Below are 21,352 nucleotides of genomic sequence, written 5' to 3'. Positions count from 1 at the left end.
TTTTTTACAAAGTTTGAAACTAACAAGGAAGTTTGTGGGTATACTTATTATTTTGGTAAACCTCAGAAGAACTGCTTTTTGACAGGGCCCTATTTTAGTTTTCAAACACTATTGCCTCAGAAATCAAAAGCCAAAAAGTAATCCTATTTCCTTATAATACTGGCACCATTGCTTTAAACATTGCTGCATCTTAAAATGAGTTGGGTATTTTAAGCAGTGATTGTGTTGTGCCATTCAGGGCAGCACCTTTAGATACAAATGAATCAGACTCATGTAGACATAATCCATGTGAAACATCCTTTCTCTACATGCTGCCAAAGACCGTGCTGGCTAAAAATTCTGAAATCTGCTGTCTCAATATATCTGAAGGGTGCCAAGTGACAGAAATGAAAAGGATCCGCATATCCCCAGTGTAAAGGGTGCAGAGGAAAGCTTGCAAGGAACTCTGTTTAGTGGGAAAGATGCCACTTGGATTACCTGCTTTGGACCAGTACTCATTTAGATTTGAGGATTAGTTACCACTTCAAAGGAAAATGGTCTTTTAAATGTCACATTTTTCTAAATGAGTTATTTGTCCTTCATACAATGTTGCCCTCCTGGTGGTTCTGCTATCTGGAGTTAGGCACGTGGTGACCAGGGCATGAAGACCTTCCTAATAATTGCTTCTTTGATACATCTGTGAAAAAGTAAATTTGTCCCCCTTTGGGATCTTCTGAATTTTAGGATATTTTTGTCTCTAAATCAGTGTTTCTTCAACTTTTTTTGCTCAGGACCACTTCTTTCAGAAATTATGGAGGACCCCAAAACAGCTTTTGTTTGAATGGGCTATATTGATCAATATTTACTGTATTAAAAATTAAAATGGACACATTTGTAGAATATTTATTGAGTCATATAAAAATAATATTAAACTCATTAGATATTGACATATAATATTTTTCATTAAAAACTATTTTTAACAGATAAAAAATAAATGAGAAGAGTGACATTGTTTTAAATTTTCGCAAGTATCTTCAATATCTGGCTTAATAGAAGACAGTTGGATTCTTATATCTGGTTCTGCATTTAATCTATTGTGATATGTTGTTTTAGCTGAAGTATGTGAAGAAAATCCAGCTTCAAACAGATATGTACTTGGAAAAGGGAAAAGTATTTTGACAGCCTTTTCAGATAATTGTGGATATTCTTCTTTGATACTACACCAAAACTCGACAAGTCATAGTTTCTCAAAGGTTAGTTGCAGTGTGAAATCTGATTATCAATGAACTTTTCATATTCAGGTACATTAAAACCTAGTGGTCTTTCACTTTAAATGGATTTGTTACCCATGCATGACTTTGTAATAGCATGTTTTGATTATCTGGAAAATATTGGTTCACTGAGTTCTGTAGATCTTCGAAATGATGATACATTTCATTTTGTTGGCCCCACTCCAAGAAAACAGTCCAAAACCCAAAATATCCTCACCAGTCCAGGGCTTCCCCTCAGGCTGCCAGCCACCACAATCAAATCAGTCCATCCAAGTCCTGAGTGCCACAAAGAGGGAAGAAGAAGCTACCAAGATCGCTGCTGGACCATGTGGATGGCCAGTTGGCAGCCACAGGATGCAGGTCAGTTCTCCCACTGCACCACTCTGTTGCTGTCATCCACCTGGGCATCCAAGTCCTCCAGTCAGCCAGGACTCCTACTCCCAGGGCCATAGCCACAGCCACCTCACCACAGACAGCTGGGCCAGGCAACTGCCATCCTATTCCCAGAGTAAGCTGTGAAGTGAAGGACGGAAAATAGGCTGCAGTCTATTCAACTTCTGCCTTGCCGCATTGCTGCTCCTTCAGGGGCACCACCAGTCAGCTGCACCAAAAATAGCTGATCCGCGGCCCCACCAGGCTCCACCATCAGCCTATTGTGTTGTTCCACACTAGTCCATGCTCCTGATGCTGAGATGCCGCTGTCTGCAGCCAGCTCGCCAATCCACCTCTGCTGCCACTTGCATAGGTCCAGATAGAGCTCCTCTGTTCCTCTGCTACTGCCACTACCACTTCCCAGGATTGCTTGATGGGATTTTAATACTGTATTATTTTTCAACATAGCCTGACAAATCATTTTGATTTTGCAGACCCTGAGAGGCTCTTGGGAGACCTCCAGGATCCTTGGACCACACTTTAAGAAACACTGCTCTAGATGATATCAGAGCTTCATACGGGTCTTGCTGATACATAAAGGGAATCTGAGTGAACAAACAACATCCATGTTTGGTGCTGGTCTCATTTATTTCATGAACATTCAACATACCATGCAGTGTGAAAAAAAAATTGCTCACTCAGATTCAGCAACTGGTTGGACCATCTCTGGCTGCAGTAACTGCAACCAAACACTTTCTGCAAAGTAGAATCTGCCAGAATTCAAGTAGGAAACAGATCACCATCTGTTTCTTTCATGAATTCTGGCAGATTCTACTTTGACACCTGGCTTAGTAACATTTTAGGGTTTTCCAGCAAGAATTGTTTGTATCAGATCCTGGCACATTTTTGTGAAGCTTAGGTCTGGACTTTGACTTCAGTATCCCAGGACTTTGAACATACTTCAGGAGGAACTGACTGAAATCTGGAGCCCTCTCAGAACCTGCTCACACTCTGTCTGGATGCATAGACTATCGTATCATGTTCCAGCTTTCCTCTCCATTTTGTTTGGACAGTCTGACATCCAGCTTGTCTAGGCAAATGGCAGCAAATTCTGAGACTGTTTCCAGTTTACATGTAAAAGCCCTGCACTCCCCTTCAAATTTGCTTGTGGGTACCTGAGATTACAACCCACAGGTGAGAACCCCTGCCCTGGGCTATTGTGAGCACTTACTGTTAATGGTTAAGACCAGCACCAGTTAAACAGAAAGACTAAAAACAGCTGTTTGAGCCCTGGGTTCTGTAGAAAGGTGTCCTAGTTGAATAAAGTGTTTCCTAGTGAAGTGTGGTTTTTCCAAGCATTATCAACAAGAACACTGGCCAAAAAAAACCAAGCCATGATTGATAAAATCTCTTAGTTGGCAACTTTTATTTGAGTTATTCTGTTTCACAGAGTACAGAAAGAAAGGGACAACACAGACAGACCATCTCTCTCCCAAATATTTTACTCAAAGTGCTAAAAAAGGTCATCCTTTCTTCTTTATATCTGGGTTAAGCAAGCTAGAGAGAAGAGGGTTAGTTGAGTTTCTGAAAAATGAATAATAAAAAAAAGTCTATTTTCAAAGTGTCCCAAATATCTTCCCCTGCATTTTTGTGAAACTCTTTGCAAAACTGGAGGAATGACTTTCATGAGGTTGAATTTAAAGAATCTTCAGAAGACCTTAACCTTTTAATTATATGACCAACAGTACTGGGTTTTCCTTTGCACTAGTTTAAACAACAGCATAGCTGCTCCCGATGGATACATTCTATAGATTAAACTTGACAACTCTTTAAATTCATCAGCTGAAAATGAGTATTATCTTTAGGAGTATTTTGCCTCCTGAAAGTAAGGAAATTTGGCTGATGCAAAATTCAAGCCAATATTAAATAGTTAAGAAAAAAATACTAATCAGAAGAGAGGTTGTAATGAAAAATTATAATTGTTCACAAGAGCACTTAACATGAATTCTTAATATATCTTTCCATCTTTCTTTGTTGCATAAGCAGCAATATAAATGGCAAATGCTGGAGTATTCTGATCTTTTGAAAATACATTGGAATGGAGACTCTAATCTATATTAGTGTTTGTGGAAATCCTCGGAGTTAGTTAATAAAAAACAAAGACATCAACTGGGAGTTAAAGAAAACTATTTTAAACATGCATTGTAAGAGAGTGAAATAAGCTATATCATACTTATCATGCTGACTGACAGTAAGAATGTTAAGGATTAACATCATGGTTGAGTTTGCCTATTATGCCAAACCAAGGTATTTTTAATGATGACTTGTTGAATAAGATATAGACTGGTTTACATATAATACTAAGCCACAATTGGCAGGTTCACACATTGCCCTTACCCAAAAGCAAACAAACCACACTATAGTTTAGCATGAGATGTAAACTCAGCCACTATACTGTATTAATTTGTTAGTGTCTCATGCCATTAGTTCAGGATTGTGAGAGCTGGCCTGCTGCTTCAGAATAAGAATTATATTTATCCAGCACTCTCTTAACCGAGTGGATCATCTGAGGTTTTTGAAAAACTTTTTAGCAGGACATGACGTCAACAGCTCCCTGTACGAGAGATTGGTATTCAGTAGCATACTGCCTCTAAGACCATTTCACTTAGGTATTACAGTTAACAGCCATCAATCAACCTAACAATTACAGATAGTTTTAACTTCCAGCAGGCATCAGAACAAAATCAGTAATTTGTTTCATGTATTGGAGTAAAATACTCCAGAGTGTACAACTGTGGATATGTGGAAACCACTTCCCAACTAACTTTAAATTATATGTAGAGCGTAACTTATTGATTCCATAGATTTTATGTTGGATGTATACACTGAAAAAGTATTTATAAGAGCCAAGACTAAGTGTGCCTAATGTAGAAGGAATATTTTCATTCTCTCAGTCCCATTATAGCTGTGAGACTTTTTTCCCAAGGGATTTAGGAAAAATGTCCACTAACACCATGAGAATGGATATTCATTGACCTTTTCTAAGCTATACAATGTTTTCATAACAAATATAAAATTTAAACTAGGGAACTTGTGCATTACAGGTCAGTGGCATAGCCACCATTTTACACTAGCTGAAACAAATGTGAAGAATCTTGGTGGGGAACTATGTTTACATCTCCATGGTCATGGCTTCTCTCTCTTCCCTAACATTGCTGACTGCTCCTTGAGATTTTTAAAAAAGAATATGAAGCTTTAGGGCAAGAGGAACAATCTGGATGCTATTTGAGCCCTTAGTAGATTACAGATTTTTAAAAATATGAAATTATAAAAACATTCCCATAATTCAAGACCCACCCTCCCCCCATTCTTGGTTGGGTGGTTGGTTGGTTGTTTTTTTTTTTTTTTTGCTTGTAATCATTCCTGCTTCTCATAAACACTGAGGTAGATTTCATGTAGCAAATGAAAGAGAGGCGACAAGTTGCAAGATATATTTTCAAACTTGTTCCAGTTACGTGGCTCTCTTCCTATTTTAAAAAAACCAAATAGTTAGAGAAATCATGTGACTTATGCAGAGGAAAACTTTCTATAGACAGTTCCAAGATTTATGTGATAGAGAATATCACTGCCAGTGGAAGGCCTCTTTGAATTGCTTCACTTGATGATCTGAGCATGTGTGCAGACCCTCTGTCATGTTCACCGTCCCAATGTTGCCGGTGCATCGTAACGTTTCGCGTGTCATTTGGCTGATGCGTGCTTCGTCTGGGAGGGGAGGAGGATTCCATCTCGTGGGATTGTTGTATGTTAGCAGCTGGATTGGAAAGTGTTTGGGTTATCTTGTGTGTTCAAGGTTCCTTTCCCAGGACATCAGCAGAAACGGTTACCAGCACCTGGGGGGGGGGGGAGTTTGCAACGGCAGGGCGAGGGGAGGGATTACGTTTGAGCCGAGGGTTTTTAGTTTGTATTTGGCGCGCTTTTGCTCATTCTCAGCTTTCTCTGTATTTGCATACTATTCTTTAATAAATCAGATATCATTAAGTTCCTGCTTGTGAGTCTATTAGGGTAGGCAATCCTTACATAAAGCTGAGAATCTCAAAAAATTTTCTGTTAGCCCCTTTCCAGATTTATTTTGTGAGGGAGAAGTGCTAGCGATGAGCAAACCAAATCCCCAAACCACGGAAAGCGAGGAATCGAGCGAGGGGGAACCCAACTCCACGGTGATAAGAACAGAGAGGGTCCCTACTCGGGAGCTCTCAGAAATTCGGGAGGTGTCGAGCTCCAGCCTGGGAGAAGAGGAGGTTGGAGGTAAAAGAGCCCCTGAACCGACCGGCGAGTCGCCAGGCGAACTGGTCACCTGGGATGAAACACAGGGACCCCTACCAGGGATGTCCAAAACGTCTTGGAAACAGCGGTACCTGAGTTCCCCAACTGTGGTGAGGCAGGAGGGAAAGGAGGATTCCAAAACCCCTGACCGTATAAGACTGGTGGAGGCCAAATTGGAGTCACTAGAATTTATGTTTCAGAAAATGTCAATGGACTGGGGTCCCCGGGAGAGGAGGAGAGAGGAGTCTAGTAATAGGCATTCGTCTCCTTCTTCGCCCCTACCTTCTTCGGAGGAAAGGAGTAGGACCCGGTGCAGAGAGGAGGCAAGGGTGCCGAGGGTGAGAATTTCAAGGTCCCCTCCTTGAGAGCAGAGATCCCTGGGAGCTAAAAGAAAGTCCGACTGCCCAGCTGTGGCGAAGGGACCGCCCGGAGTGGGGGTTAAGGACTTTACAGTCAAATTTGATGGAGATCCAACTAAGCTATCGTTCTTCCTTACCAATGCAAGGAGTTATATGAATGAATGGGAACCATATTTTCGTTCAGAAAGAGCCAAGATTAATGCCATTGCCACTAAGCTCAAGGGGCGGGCTGCCGATTGGTATGTGCAGTTATGTCAATTGGATGCCCCTGAGCTGGAGGAGTTCGAAGAATTCCTGTGGGCATTGAAGCTACACTTTGAAGACCCGTTAGCTAAAGAAAGGGCAAAACAGGCGCTGAGGGAGCTTAGCCAGGGGCCACGATCAGTAGCAGACTATGCTCTGGAATTTAAGGCTCTGGCTGGGAAGGTTGAGGATTGGTCCCAATCTACCTTAATAGAACTTTTTAAGGATGGTCTGAACATGGAGGTCCTGAGGTGGTCGCTCGGTAGGGACGACCCAGATACCCTGTATGAATGGATACAGTTGGCAGGGAAGGCTGAGCATGCCCATGAAACCTTCGCTCACAGGAAGGTGATGAGATATTCCGGGCTCAGCAAGGGTTCCCGCCCTGCTGCGCCTACTGGAAAGTCCAGTCAACATGCCTGGGAGGAGGAGAGGGAGCGCCGCTATGCGAAAGGGCAGTGCCTCCGATGTGGAAAGGAAGGTCACCGAGCAGCGGCGTGCCCAAAGGGCAAGACCGATGATCGTTCGGGGAAGCCGATGGGGAAATCTCCCTCCCTACCCAGGAAAATGAAGGCAGCCATGGCTGAAACTGAAGTGGAGGAGGTTCCTTACTTCGGGGGCGAGGGGGAGCCCGATCTACACCAGCCGGCGGGAAATGCCAGCCACCTGCTCTAAGGAGCGCCTGTGGGCAGGTGGTGGAGGATGGGCGCAAACATGTTTCGGTGAGTGCCAACTATCCCACACTGAACGTGAAAGTGAAGTTAGGCTCCCGCACAAGAACCGTTGAAGTTTGGGCATTGATCGATTCGGGGTGTTCGTGTTGCTTGATGCACCCTGACGTGGTGGCTGCTTTGGAGTTACCCAGCTTTCCACTGCAACGTCCCATGATTTTCACCCAGCTGGATGGTTCTACGGCGGGGGGGAAACCGGTCACCCATTACACGGGCATGGTGGCGTTGCAAATGGGCAGCCACCGTGAGGGGCTGCCGTTTGTGGTGGCGCCTGTGGGGCATCCCTTAGTCATTCTGAGGATTCCTTGGTTGGTCCAACAAAACCCCTATATAAATTGGGTACACAGGACTTTGACTTTTGGCGATGGTTTCTATCAAGCCCCTGGGGAGGACGACGCTCCAGAGGCTGCAGTGGGGAGGGCAGCGGCAGCAACCCCGCATTTCACTGTCACACCACTGGAGGGCTTGCCGGAGCAATACCAAGGCTTTGCAGATGTGTTTGGTGAGAAAGAAGTGGACCAACTCCCACCCCATCGAAAAACTGACTGTGCGATAGAGTTGGTCCCCGACGCTCAACTGCCCAAACCAAAAATTTATGCCATGACTCAAAAGGAACTGGTGGCGTTGAGGGAGTTTGTGGACAAAAACTTGGCCAGGGGTTTTATTGAACCAGCAAATTCGCCAGTGGGCGCCCCCATCTTGTTTCGAGCGAAGAAGGATGGGACATTGAGACTTTGTACAGATTACCGCGGATTAAATGCGGTCTCAATATTAAACAAATATCCTCTGCCGTTAATAAAAGACATGTTAGCACATCTGGCTAAGGGGAAAATCTTCTCTAAGCTGGATTTGCAGGAAGCCTATTTCTGCATCCGCATATGGGAGGGGGATGAATGGAAGACTGCTTTCAATTGTCCACTGGGTTCTTTTCAGTATAAAGTTTTGCCTTTTGGGTTGGCGGGGGCACCAGGGGTGTTCATGCAATTGATCTATGAAGTGTTACATGAACATTTGTTCAAGGGTGTACTGGTCTATTTGGATGATGTTTTGATTTATACTGAAATGGAAGAGGAACATGAGCGCTTGGTGAAACAGGTGCTTGGCAAACTGAGAAAGGCTGAGCTCTATGCTAAGCTTTCTAAGTGTGAATTTCATCAGACTCAGCTTGACTACCTGGGGTACAGGATCTCTGACAAAGGCATTGAGATGGATCCTGCGAAGATTCAAGCTATTTTGGGGTGGGAGCACCCGTGCACCTGCAGGCAGCTCCAAAGTTTCCTTGGCTTTTCCAACTATTACCGCCAATTCATCCAGGGGTTCGCCGAAATTGCGTTGCCTCTCACTGACTTGTTACGTACGAAGGGGTTGGGGGACACACGCAAGGTAAAGAACCCGGGGGCATTGCTCAATTGGACACCTGACTGCCAGTTGGCTTTCGACAAACTCAAAAGCCTGTTCACTGCTGAACCCATTCTTCAACACCCTGATCCCAGTAAACCCTTTGTGGTTCAAGTGGATGCTTCCGATTTCTCAATTGGAGCGCTCTTGCTGCAAGTGGATGCTGACAACCGCCTGAAGCCATGTGCGTATCTGTCCCGGAAATTTTCTGAGATGGAAAGGCGGTGGCATGTTTGGGAGAAAGAAGCTTTTGCAGTCAAGGCTGCTTTGGAGGCATGGCGCCACCTATCAGAGGGGGCTAAATGTCCTTTTGAGGTTTGGACTGACCATAAAAATTTGGAAGCACTCAGCACGCCCCGTAAGCTCAGTCCTAAGCAGATCCACTGGGCTCAATTTTTCAGTCACTTTGACTTTAAGTTGAAATTCATTCCAGGCAAGAAAAACTTCCTGGCTGATGTGCTTTCCCGCCTGCCCCAGGATTCGGTCCAGGCACCTGATGTTGTGGGTACACTGTGGACAGAACCCCAATTGGGTTTGCTAGCTGTCACACGCAGTCAAACTCGTGCGCAGCTGCCCCCAGCTTCAGTTTCACCGGCTGGGGGAAGGACGCCAATTCCCTTGCAGTTGCAACAACAGTTTCTGCTAGAGGTGAAATCTGATACTTGGTTGCAAGCAAATAGAGACAATGTTACATTTGACAGAGGCTTAGCTTGGAAGCAAAACCGCCTCTATGTCCCTGACAGTTTGCGAAGGGAAATTTTGATTAGGTCTCATGACGATAAAGTGGCTGGTCATTTTGGGTTTGTCAAAACCTTGCATCTGGTACGCCGCCAATTTTGGTGGCCCACATTGAGACGTGATGTAAAAAGTTATGTTGCTTCTTGTCCTGTCTGTGCCATGTCAAAATGGAAGGGGGGTAAGCCGCACGGGCTGCTGCAGCCGGTGGCCAGCCCCTCCCGTCCTTGGGAGGAGGTTTCTATGGACTTCATTGTGGATTTGCCTCCTAGTCAGAGAAAGACTGTGATTTGGGTGGTAAAGGACTACTTTTCCAAGCAAGCCCATTTCATTCCATGTGCTTCTATTCCATCTGCTCAGCAACTGGCCTGCCTTTTTCTAATCCACATCTACCGGATTCACGGTAGCCCCTCCCGCTTGGTCACGGACCGTGGGACACAGTTCACTTCCCAATTTTGGAAGGCATTTTTGAAGCTGGTGGGCACCAAGCAGGCGTTGTCCACTGCGTCGCATCCGGAGACTGACGGATCTACGGAGGTTCTTAATTCCACCCTGGAACAATTTTTGAGGGCATTTGTCAACTATCAGCAGGATAATTGGGTTGATCTGCTACCTTTTGCTGAGGTGGCTTATAACAACGCCGTCCGTCAGAGCACAGGGCACACCCCTTTCCATATTGTTTTTGGACGGGATTTTGTTCCCATTCCTGAGTTGCCTCAACCCCCCGCGCAGCCCTGCTCTGCTTCTGATTGGGCTGCTCAACTGGCAGATTCGTGGCCAGTGATTCAGCAGGCGTTGGCTGATGCCCAATCTGCCTATAAACTGCACGCTGATAAGCGACAAGCCCTTCAACCTGCTTTTAAAGTTGGTGATAAGGTCTACCTTTCCACCAAGTTCATTAAGTCCCCTCAGCCCTCGAAGAAGTTGGCTCCTAAGTTTGTTGGTCCTTTTCCCATTGTGGGAGTTGTGAACCCTGTCACGTTTAAACTCGATTTGCCACACAATCTGAAACGTTTACACCCTGTTTTTCATTGCTTACACCCTCACTGTATTCACCAGGAGGGCTTCTTTTGTTTTCTGGGAACATTTGCAGAGATTTGGGAAATCTGTTCAGCCCTTGTACTGAGCTACAGCACACCAGGAAAAATTTAACGTGGGTGATTACGTATGGCAGCTATGACAGCCATTTGTTATAAAATATATGTGGTCAAGGTGGGCTTGAGCAGAAACAGGTCTATCATGTGAGAAAGTTAAAGCTTCAAGGCTGGTTTGGGTCCCCATTAAAAGGCAGTAGGCTGGGAGAGAGACAAAGTGGAGACAACAGGAGGTTCTCCTATGCAAGCCCCAGGAAAATAAGTCCCTAACTTCCATCTGAGTCCTACCACACCGCACAATACTGGTTTTACAAGGTTTTTCAATGGAGGATGAATTTCCTCCATGGCATCTCAGCAAACTCTATGAGGAATCGTTAAAAGATCAGGTAAGTTTATCAGGTTTATCCCGCAGAAGAGATGGCTGAAGAGATATGATAGTAGTCTCAAATAACTGAAGGGCTGTCACTTAAAAGAAGGAATGGAGTGATTTTTTATTGTTCCAGAGGGCAGGACCAGAACCAGTGGGTTAAAACTACAAATAAATAGGTTCAGGCTACACATCAGGAGGAACTTCTGGACTATATAGGTTGTTAGCCATTGGAATGGACTGGTAAATGAAGCATTGAGTTCATCAAACACAGACTTGATGGCATTTGTCAGATACGTTCTAGTAGAACCAGCCCTGAGCAGGGGGTCACACTAAGTAACGTCTAAGGTCCCTTCCAACTATACCATACTATGAAATGCAGTTTGCAAAACGCTTCCAGGTTTCACTAGGAGGCAGGGTATGGTGGGACTCAACCTCCTCAATCCCAAAACAAAGGTCACAAGACATGTGCCCACTTGTACATTTCTCCTGACCACAAGCACACAAATGAGAGGGGGAAAAGCAAACAAAAGCAAAACCCTCATTTCCTACAGTTGCACAGCAGCTAGAATTTTTGGATGCTGCAGTATTCTGCCTCCAAATCTCAGCTGATTTTGTGCAAGGGTGACTAGTTGGCTGCTAACACAGGGTATGTTCCGCACCCTATAGCTACTTGCTAGTTAGAACAGGAATAAGGTTTGGCTACTGAGCTCAGATCTGGAGGGCATTGAGGACATAAAGCACTGTCCAAGGGCTCAGCCTCCAGACCAGTGAGACACTTTTCCTAACCAATCTGTGAATCTTCCTTTTGGAGCAGGCAGGAAGAAGGGGACTGTGGAACAGGCCAGGAACCCAGCTTGCAAGAGATGAAGAAATGCATCACTGAATCTATCTTCTGTTCCTGTATTATGGGATGTCAACATTTTGAGAGCCTCCCTGCAGCTTGTTCTAGTCCTGTAATTGTCCCGAGACACAGGGACAGAAGCATGTCTGCGCACATAATACTGGCCCAGAATACTACATTTTCAAGGGATTTCATTTGGTTCTTTTTTTTCTTTTTCATTTGGTGTGCAGCTGAGGCAAATCAGAGAAGATCAGCTCCAAGTAAGGACCAATATGGCAATATGGAAAGGGTCATAACAACCATTCAGTCCTTCAGCTTTCTGCTGCCAGACATACCAAGAGGTTTCCTTTTATATATGCAAAATCCTTGCCAAATTGCTTTTTTAAAATTGGGTTTGGATCTTGAACAAAGTTAGTCTGAACCTGATGCAAGTATTGGAAGCTTCTCTCTGGGTGTGTACATAAATGCTGGGGCTACTTAGCTTTTCATATGCTATCTGGCCTATTTCCATTGCTAGAAGGCTGTGTTCCTCCTCACAACTGTATTTCTATGGCCTCTGAGACTGAAATAAGCCTGGTTAGATTAAAAATACCTGAGCAAGCATAGTAACTGAAGTTGTAGGAGTTCAGTACCTTTTCTGCTACCAGCTACTTTTTTCTGTAATCCCTACCATTCTCTTGTTTGACAGTGGTTTCACCACAAGGAAGGTTTGAAGACCTGAGCCTCCTGCTGTTCAGTTTCACCCTCGGCATGTGAAGAATTTAAACAAAGGATGGGCATAATGTTGACACCCAGGGAGCAGAGAGTGAAAGTCTGATTAAGGAGAAGGGATGGGGGAAATGTGGTGATTTACAATCTTGACCAGAAAAAGATGGGAAGGAGGAAACTGTTAGATTATATGATGATGATGATGATGATGATGATGATGATGATGATGATGATGATGATGATGATGCAACCTCCCCCAGATGCACTGGATTAATCATGCCTCAGCAGCATGGATTAGAATGAAATTCAGCACATATGGAGGTGCCTGGCTGGGGGAGGTTGCTTTAAGTCTTAAAAACACTGAAGGAACTCCAACTGGTTTTACGTGGCCAAGAAGATGGAGATAAAGAAACCACAATTGAAAGAAGTTTCTATTCTGTGATTCATTTCTAAAATTCAAATTCCCTCTTAGTTTGCAAAAGAAAAAAAAAGAAAAAAAGACTGCAAGCCCCAAGGACTCATGCCTATTGCCCATTGGGCATCCTGAGACCTTGGGGTAAGGCAGGCTGTAAATCTCAACACATACATTTGTTAATAAAGAACTTGGAGATAGGAAGACAGTTGCCTCAAGAAGGAAAAAAAATCTATGTAACTCTTCTTGCCCTCCCCCCTCCCCCTCCTCCCATTAAAGCCTGATGTACAGACAGGCTGTTTCAAGGAGATAATCCTCACAATACAGAGGCACCAGACATCTGGAAGCAAAAGACCAATTGGAACATGCCCCTCATCCTAGATCAGTATAACAAAATATATGTTCAGTAAGGCCAGAGAGAGAGAGAGAGAGAGAGAGAATGAAAGAAATACAGTGGGTGTCAAATATGGGAAGATGTTTACATTTACACTGTTACCCCAAATAGTGTCAACATGCTGTCACTGCAGGAGAATAATGAGGTAAAATGTGGCAGGTACAGTTCTTATTATACAGGAGCTATCTAAAGCAAGATGTGAAGTGGTTATGAAAAATGTGTAAAACAGTCGCCAAAAGAGAACACAGACTGTCATGTGGGAATGCTTTCTGGGCTTCTACCTAAGTGTGCAGTGTACAACTCCTCCAGAACGACTCACAAGAAGCCAACACAGAGGAAGAGAGGAGTTTCTTTTGTGGAAAAAAGCTTATTGTTCAGTGCAATAACATAAGAATGTCCATGCTACACTTTTGGAAGTTGGCTCTATTTCTCAGCAGCATTGCTAAAAGTGGACTTTTAATGTAAAAGACCAACACAAAGACACTTGAACCAGCAATTGGAGGCCAAGGCTTTTTACATCTGTTAAATGACCAACCCCAAATACCCTTTGTAGTAGCTGAAGAGGCAGAGAAATCTGACCCACTTGGATATCCCTGTGTAAAACAGGCACAAACAAAATCTTTGTGATTTGTTGTGCCTTCAGTGGGCTGGAGTTCATTAGTCTGTTCTCCTACCCCACCCCAAAAACACGCAAACTTGGGTTATTTCTCACCCATCCTACCCTGAGATCTTCCAGAGACATCAAAACTGAACCATGTAGATAGAGTCTCACCATCACCAGAAGCAACCTTAGTTCTGAGCAATCAGATGGTGAAGGTAACTGTGCCCTGCTAAGCCTAATTCCAGCATATTTCTCATTTCTTTCCCCACCTTTGTGGCTGGTTGAAGCACTGGAGAAATATTGCAGGTCCTGCCCATAAAGAACAGTAAGGAGAGGCTACCCACTTTAAAAACCAAGGCAAAGAAGACAAGAGAGAGGCAAAAATGTTCACGCTTCAGTCTAACGGAGACTTGGAGGTATTTTAGAGAGAAAGAGCCCCTGTTGTGCCTCCACTTTTCATGCAGCATCCAAGAAAGGTGGGGTGGGGATGAGGTGGGCAAATCTCCTTAAGGAAGCCAGAAGAGGAAGGACGGTGGAAGAGACCTCAGATCTTACTGTTCTCCAGGTGTGAATCAATGTGTTTTATCAAAGCATCGTCTGGATAACCGATGGGAAAGGCCACCTGGCAGAGAGGGCAGCTTCGGATGTCAGAGTCTACTGTTTCCATCAGCAACTAAGGGATACAGGGAAGGAATGCAAAGTAGAGAAAGATATCATAAAAGTGAAGTTATTATATCTTTATTTTGTGCTAATTAAATTAATCACCAAGATTCTGAAAGGCGGATCCTTTAGATACACTCCTATAATGGAAGGGTGGACAGCCTATGGCCCCCTAGGATGCATATCAACTACAACTCCCCAAAGTTCTTCCAAGCCAATAGTGAAGGATGCTGAGAATTGCAGTTCAGCCACAGTGGGAGAGCCACAGGTTCTCATTCCTAATATAAGGGTTTGGCTGGTAACAGCTGAAGTTAAAAGGTAAAATTTAATTACATTTAAATAGATTTGTGGCTAAAAATGGCAGGTGCCTGTCATAGAAAAGTGACCATAGTTATAGGGAAAGCATATAACCAGATGTGGAAAACTCCCAGAGGAGATATATATTGCTGCAAATTGTACTTTCTGGAATCCTCTGTATGGCACCCTGAGCATAAAATGGTACAATTAAATAGCACCGTCCTGTATTTGACATCAACTGTTAGAATAAAACCGGATAATTTAAGGTGATTTCACATACCACCAAATGTAGCAGCTACTTGAAGTTTTAGATCTGCCCTATGGCTCTATAACATGGGTTCATGTAGTGTTCTGCTGTGATCTGAGACTACTGGTGTCACTCATGTTATTTGCAATACATTTATCAATGCAATATTATTCTTTGTTAGCCTCCTGCAATATTTATCTGCACAAATCACAGCCTATCTATATGGCACATTGCTGATAGACAGCCTCTGACTAAGATTCTCTCTCTCTTTTTTGAGGGGGGGTAAATCTTGAAAAATATGCACGCAAGCTATCATTTGTATTTAAGAACAATGGTGAAGGTATTATTAATCAACTTCCAAAAGTAGCTAAACCAGCCTTCCTACAACTGACGCCATCCACATGGGTCTAGGCTATAATTTCCTGAATTCCAAACCAGCATCAATATACTGGTTGGCTGTTCCAGGTGCTGTACTCCTAAAAGAACTGGAAGGCATCAGATTGGGGATCATTGATTTAAAAAAGCCAAAGTCTCCTGTTTTTTCCAGGCAATTGCTAATTGGTACAAAATCTTGATTCCCCTTTCTTACAAAAGGCCTTGTAGAAGGTACTTCAGGCCCGCTCCCCTAACAGTTTGGATATTTAACCTTCTTTTAATTGATTTTTTAATTTCATTGATTTTTAAACTGATTTTTTTTATAACTGCCCCATTCTTACAAAAAGCCTTCTACAGGAGGTACATCAGGCCCCTCCCCTAATAGCCTTCTTTTAATTGATATTGGGCTGTATTTTATAGTTTTATGTGATCATTAATATTTTGGGACCATAGCGAAATTGTTTTCTACTGTTGTTGTTCTAGCTGTATTTTTAATAGAACTGTAAACATCATTGTTGTATGGTACTTTATTGTACAAACCAGCGTGAGAATGCAATTTAAAATAAGCAGTAAAAATGAAATAATGTTAAACCAAGACAAATGTTGAACATGGGAAAATAATTAAAAATCACAAACAATGCCTACAAATATGATGATACAAGAGTATCATTTTCATCTTTATTGAAAAGACCTGGGCAACGTTAGAGTGCAAACCCTGACCAGATGTGAGGAAAAATATTGTAAACTTGTCAAAGATCAAACATCTTCTGGAACATCATCAGGAACTACTTGGGTTGGATTTTAACGGCTGAGGTTAGATACAAGAGTTGAACAAATTTTAAAGATAAATGATCTACTTGATTTATAGTACTATTGATCTTTGCATCTTTTCCAACCTGATGTCCATCAGATGTGCTAGAATTCCTAGCCAACATAGCCTATGCCTAGGGACCCTGAAAACTGTACTCATAACAGGAGAAGCCTGATGTATTAGGACCTGCACAGAAGTTGAAATAAAAATATGAAAGTTTAACAGGATCACTGAGGCCTTGTCTATGCATAATTAAAAGACAATTGCCATCATCCTGGAAGCATCAGATCTCACAAATTTTGTTCCTTCCTAAAAAGATTCAGTGTGTGGTCTGTAACATTAAAATACTCACCATAAACACTTTGAAGTCTTACAAAACCTTTTAAGGAAAGTAAAATAAATTTGGCAACGTAACATCTACTTAACTGATTCTGAATAGGGTGTTCCAACTGGGTTGAGGAAAAGGCATATGGATGTTGCTTACATTGATGGAGGGCCAGGACTGAGCATGTTCAGCCCTGGAGTACGAAGCATCAATCCGGTGCATGGAGGTGTCGGGAATAGGGAACCCTGCACAGAAGGAGGCGCAGCGGATGCCCCCCGCTTCAGGGCTGGGGGGGCTTGGGAGGGCCCAGTCGTCTTCATCCGAGGACTGCTTCTCAAAGCGCAAGTGCTCTTCGAAGGTGTCTCTGGCATAAACCTCGCCGTAGGGACGGTGCTTTGGTAAGGTGGATATTTCTGGCTGCAGCCAGAGAGAACGGTTCTGTTGGTACAGAGCAGCATCGCTCACCTCCGAGTAGCTTCGACGGCCCTGGAAGCTTGCTTTGATGTGGTGGCTGGAGGGCTTAGAATATCCCAGATCCATAATGTTTCTGTCGGCCCCTGGAGATCTATGTTGTGAAGCGATGGCAGGGGATGAACAATTTTGGACTGGTGAGCAGCGCTGCTGGGCAGGAGACTGGCTGGGTGGTGGAGCTGGTGACCGACGCTGGGAAGCAGGAGACTGGCAAGGAGGAGGAGCTGGGGAACGACGCTGATGTGCAGGGGATTGACAAGGTGGGCCTGGGGACTGCCTCTGTAGGGCTGGAGACTGGCACTGAGGAGCAGAAGGTCTCCCTTGCTGAGCTGGAGATGTGCACTGAGGAGCTGGAGAGCAGCGTTGCTGGGCAGGAGAATGGCGATGGGAATGGGGAGAATGCCGCTGACCTGGAACAAGTGAGAGAAGAATATTCTAGCTGGGAGGAAGAATAGACGCTTTGAGGATGCAGGAAGCAAGAATAGATGCTTTGAGGATGCAGGAAGCACACACAGCAATGGCTGACTGGCTTCCAGAAGACACCGGGACAATTTCAAAAGATCACCTGATCTGTACCAGTCAAAACTGTGGTCCCATACAGTCATTACATTCCTGTTTGGTTCTGTGATGTGAAAGGTCCCCTGTGCAAGCACCGAGTCATGTCTGACCCTTTGGGGGGACGCTGCTTTCTTGGTTCTACCCAAGAAAATATGTTTTATAAATAGCAAAGGCTAAAGGGGCTTGCAAACTTTCTTGCTCATGACTGAAATCAGAATAATCACCAACTCATATTTATCAAAGCAGGTGGGATGGGGTGAAATACCATCTGTCTCTGCAACATACAGCATCCTTTCCTCTGCACTTTTACAGGGTAGGTATTTTAAAATCCCACTAGCCAAGGGGCCCTGCCCTGAGGATCTAGAAATAGTTCATCACGTGTTATTATACTGTAACTTCTATGGAGATATTCAGAATAGTTGTATCTTACCCCAGTGTTACGTCAATACCCAGGAAGGACAGATTAGGCAAATCTCTTTCTCTCAGACATCAAACTTTCTATCACCCATATAATGTAAATAATTTTTTGATGCTGTAATGAAAATGAGTCGACAGCCGATGCAGGTCTGAACATTGTGGCTTTCCCTTTTAAATAAATGTTTTATGTAATTTATTGATTGTTGATCAAAGTAAAATTTCTTCATTGGTCTGTCTCTGAGACATGTAATTCTTGTTTGTTGCAGCTATAACTTCTCTAGGCATTATTGCAGGATAGTGAAAACTTAAGTGGTCTTGAGAACCACTCTGAACTAATTTCTGTAAACTTGGAGCACGGAATTCAATTTTATTTATTATGGCCTTTAAGAGTCAAAATAGATAAATACAAATAAGCATATACAGCAATCCATCTTAAATCTTACTATGGATCCCCTGCTGAAGCCTTAATGCTAAATGACAAAACTTTGAAACACTGTAGTTTGTATACAAAATCTTATTGGTGAGCAGAAAATGGAAAATAAATGTTGGTGAACCTGGATATAGTAAGTTCACATGAAATATTTAAAGGGTTTTCATCTGTTAGTGACTGACCAGGAAGCAGATCATAGAGTTACAGTAAATAATTCAATGAAAAGGTTAGCCCACTGTGCAGAAGTTGAAGGGGGAAAAAGATGAACTCCATTTGGAACCATTATAGCAGCTGAACTGACTTGCCTATACTTTCCTTGAAGATGAAACCCACAACGCCTGAAGCTTCCTAATTTAGAGAATAAGATAATCAAATGTCTAAAGAGGAGGAGGAGGAGTGGGAGGAGGAAATAGTTTCAGGATGTTCAGCATGGAACCTGGCTTACCTCAGAACTTAACTGGTGTGAAATTCAAATACTCTTCCACACAGCAAATTATTCAATGTTTTGTTTAAAAAAAGGGGGAAATCATAAAATGAAGTGACTATAATTCATATAAGTTTAAATTGGGATTAGATGAGTCAATGAAGGATATTGAGGACATATTCTAATCCTGCAAAGCTTAATTTATGTTTTTATGGGCAAGGGAACTGGGTGGACAGATTACTCTCTTTTCTCTTCCACTTCCTTTTTTTCAATTCCTCTTCATGCAGGCCTTGCCTTAGGAGCTACAAATTATCTATCATTGTTTAATGTCCAATTTGCGGCAAGCTATCTATACAGTCACTCCTTTATGCCCAAAAGTCCACCCCTTGCCGAAATAAAACTAAATCCTGCTCATCTTCTCCCTCTCCCACGTTGCACTCACCACCATTTATGACCTGCTCCTGCATAAGGGTCCGGAGAATCTGACTTTGAAGAGAACTCAGGCTTCTCAGGCGGCACAGCTCATCAGTCAGTTCTGTGTAGGCAAGGGCCAAGTTTACCCTAGCAAAAGAGAAAAATGGGCAAAGCCCCAAAACATGTAAGTAATGGATATTTTGAGTATGGAAATCAATTTCCCCCAGCTGTTCTTTTCCTTTTGCTGCAACCTTTCTGGGTCATTGTTGGTGGAAAAAGCCACAGAGCCTTCCTTTGGAGCTAACTTCTGAGGACCCCAGTTCTACCTATGCCTGTCATAAGCAAACAATTTTTTCTTGCACTGGATTAGTACCCTAGAACTGGGGTCCCAGGTCATACTCTTGATACTATCCCATCCTTCCGTCTCATTACTGGCAGGAAAGAAAGGTTGATCCAGCCATGTGCATAGGACACTATCTGACCTCATCACACTGCAGCATACTTCAGAAATTTATTTAGGCAGTGGCAATTTCTGCATTCCTTCAGAAAGGGTTTCTGTGCAGCTGGATCTCCAGAAGAAATAATATTTCTGTGCACAGTCAGATGTGGAAGCATAATTTGTCAGATCTTCCCATATCCCAGAAAAGGCAAGTTGTTAAGTTCAAGTTATATATTCAAGGAGGCCTTGAGCTGCAGGGGTTTGTATCTGGTGGCAACATGTAGCAATGGCAGTATCAGCAATGCTCTGAGCAGCAATGGGTGATGCGTTTAGCTGTCAGTTATATTCCCCACAACACCCCAGAGTGACATATGTCAAGAGCATTATGGGAAATCAAATGGTGCTAGCTCCAACATTATTAATAAATAAATGAAGAGTCCTGGGACATGTCGGTGGGGGGGCGGTCCTGTTGGGGTTTCCAAGGATGCTGGATGCTCTACGATGCGAACCCTGCATCACAAAACCAATTGCTCTTACTGTGCTGATGTGGAAACCAGTTTAGTAATACCATTTCACTAATGCAAAATTAAGCAATTGGCAAGTTTATGGTTATATTGTGGTACTATGCCTGATGTCATATGCCCTCTGCAAGGGAAACTCCCTTCCTTGACAGCCTATTGCTTGGAAAGAGATAAGAGATGAAAGAAAATGATCTGTCAGGACAACCTGGTATGAGCTTGCATATCCCCTTTGTAATTTAATGTATCAGGAGCTTTTCACAGTAGAGAGTGACTGCAAAGATCATTCCCAGCTCTGTCTCAAATACCAAATAAAAGAGGAGGTGGGGGGGGGGATTAGCACAGAGCAGTGGATTTAATTGGCCAAAATGTCACCTTGCAACTCCCCTGTCCTCAGAGGCCCTCGCAATGCCTAAGAAATAGAGCAGTAGCCCAAGTTTGTCATTTAGGTGCCCTTCTTCAAATAAAGAATATAAAAATATGGCTGAGCTTTTATTTTGCAGGTGGATGGTGCTTCTCCTTCTTGGTTGTTAAGAATGAAGCCAGGGATAATCCATACTATATTCTCCCAAATCTGGTTAACATCCAGATGTATCAGGAATGCAACTTCCAGAATTGGGGGTCAGTGGGGGGAGTAGGGATTCTGGAAACACAACTGGAGGCACCAGGTTGGGAAAGCCTATTGTGGGGTTTCTGGCGTCCCAAAACTATCTCAGCACCTCCAGAGTGAATCTCAGCAGTGGGGTCAATTCTTATACCTGCCCCCCCTTCCATGCTTAAAGCTAGAGAGGGAAGCAAAAGACTGAAATTTCACTTCAGAGGTACAACTTTAGCAAGGATAAGCAATGTAAAAGATTTGGAGTTCCCCATGCCCTTGTCCTACCTGATTTTTACAAGAATGTTTTTACAAGAATATATACAGGTAGTCACTTGTTCAGCTAGCATTCTTACCAGCCACTTGTTCAGCTAGCATTCAAAGTTATAACGGCGCTGAAGTTATAATGGCACTGACTTATGACCAGTCCTCGAAGTTGTAGCTGTCGCAACATCCCCACAGTCACAGAATCACAATTTGGGCACTTGGCAACCAGTGCGCATTTACAAAAGTCACAGCATCCCACAGTCACAATTGCCA

The 21,352-nt window shown here is 43.4% G+C and overlaps 1 protein-coding gene across 1 annotated transcript in view; it reads right to left on the bottom strand.

Annotated features, from left to right (window-relative positions):
* Positions 1–13,667: 13,667 nt before the first annotated feature.
* The window catches only part of TBKBP1 (TBK1 binding protein 1), an 88,650-nt gene continuing 80,965 nt past the window's right edge, over positions 13,668–21,352 (bottom strand). Inside the window, exons 8-10 of the mRNA XM_063300758.1 lie at positions 19,289–19,407; positions 16,706–17,427; positions 13,668–14,504 (exon numbers count right to left, since the gene is read on the bottom strand). Coding sequence (XP_063156828.1) covers positions 14,376–14,504; positions 16,706–17,427; positions 19,289–19,407 — 970 coding nt within the window. The 3' untranslated portion in view covers positions 13,668–14,375. The remainder of the gene's footprint in view (positions 14,505–16,705; positions 17,428–19,288; positions 19,408–21,352) is intronic.

The sequence above is a fragment of the Candoia aspera genome, chromosome 4, assembly GCF_035149785.1.
Source record: "Candoia aspera isolate rCanAsp1 chromosome 4, rCanAsp1.hap2, whole genome shotgun sequence".
In the NCBI taxonomy this organism is placed as follows: domain Eukaryota; kingdom Metazoa; phylum Chordata; class Lepidosauria; order Squamata; family Boidae; genus Candoia; species Candoia aspera.
Note: the sequence above shows the minus strand (reverse complement) of the source record. Positions and strands in the feature narration are given on the sequence as shown.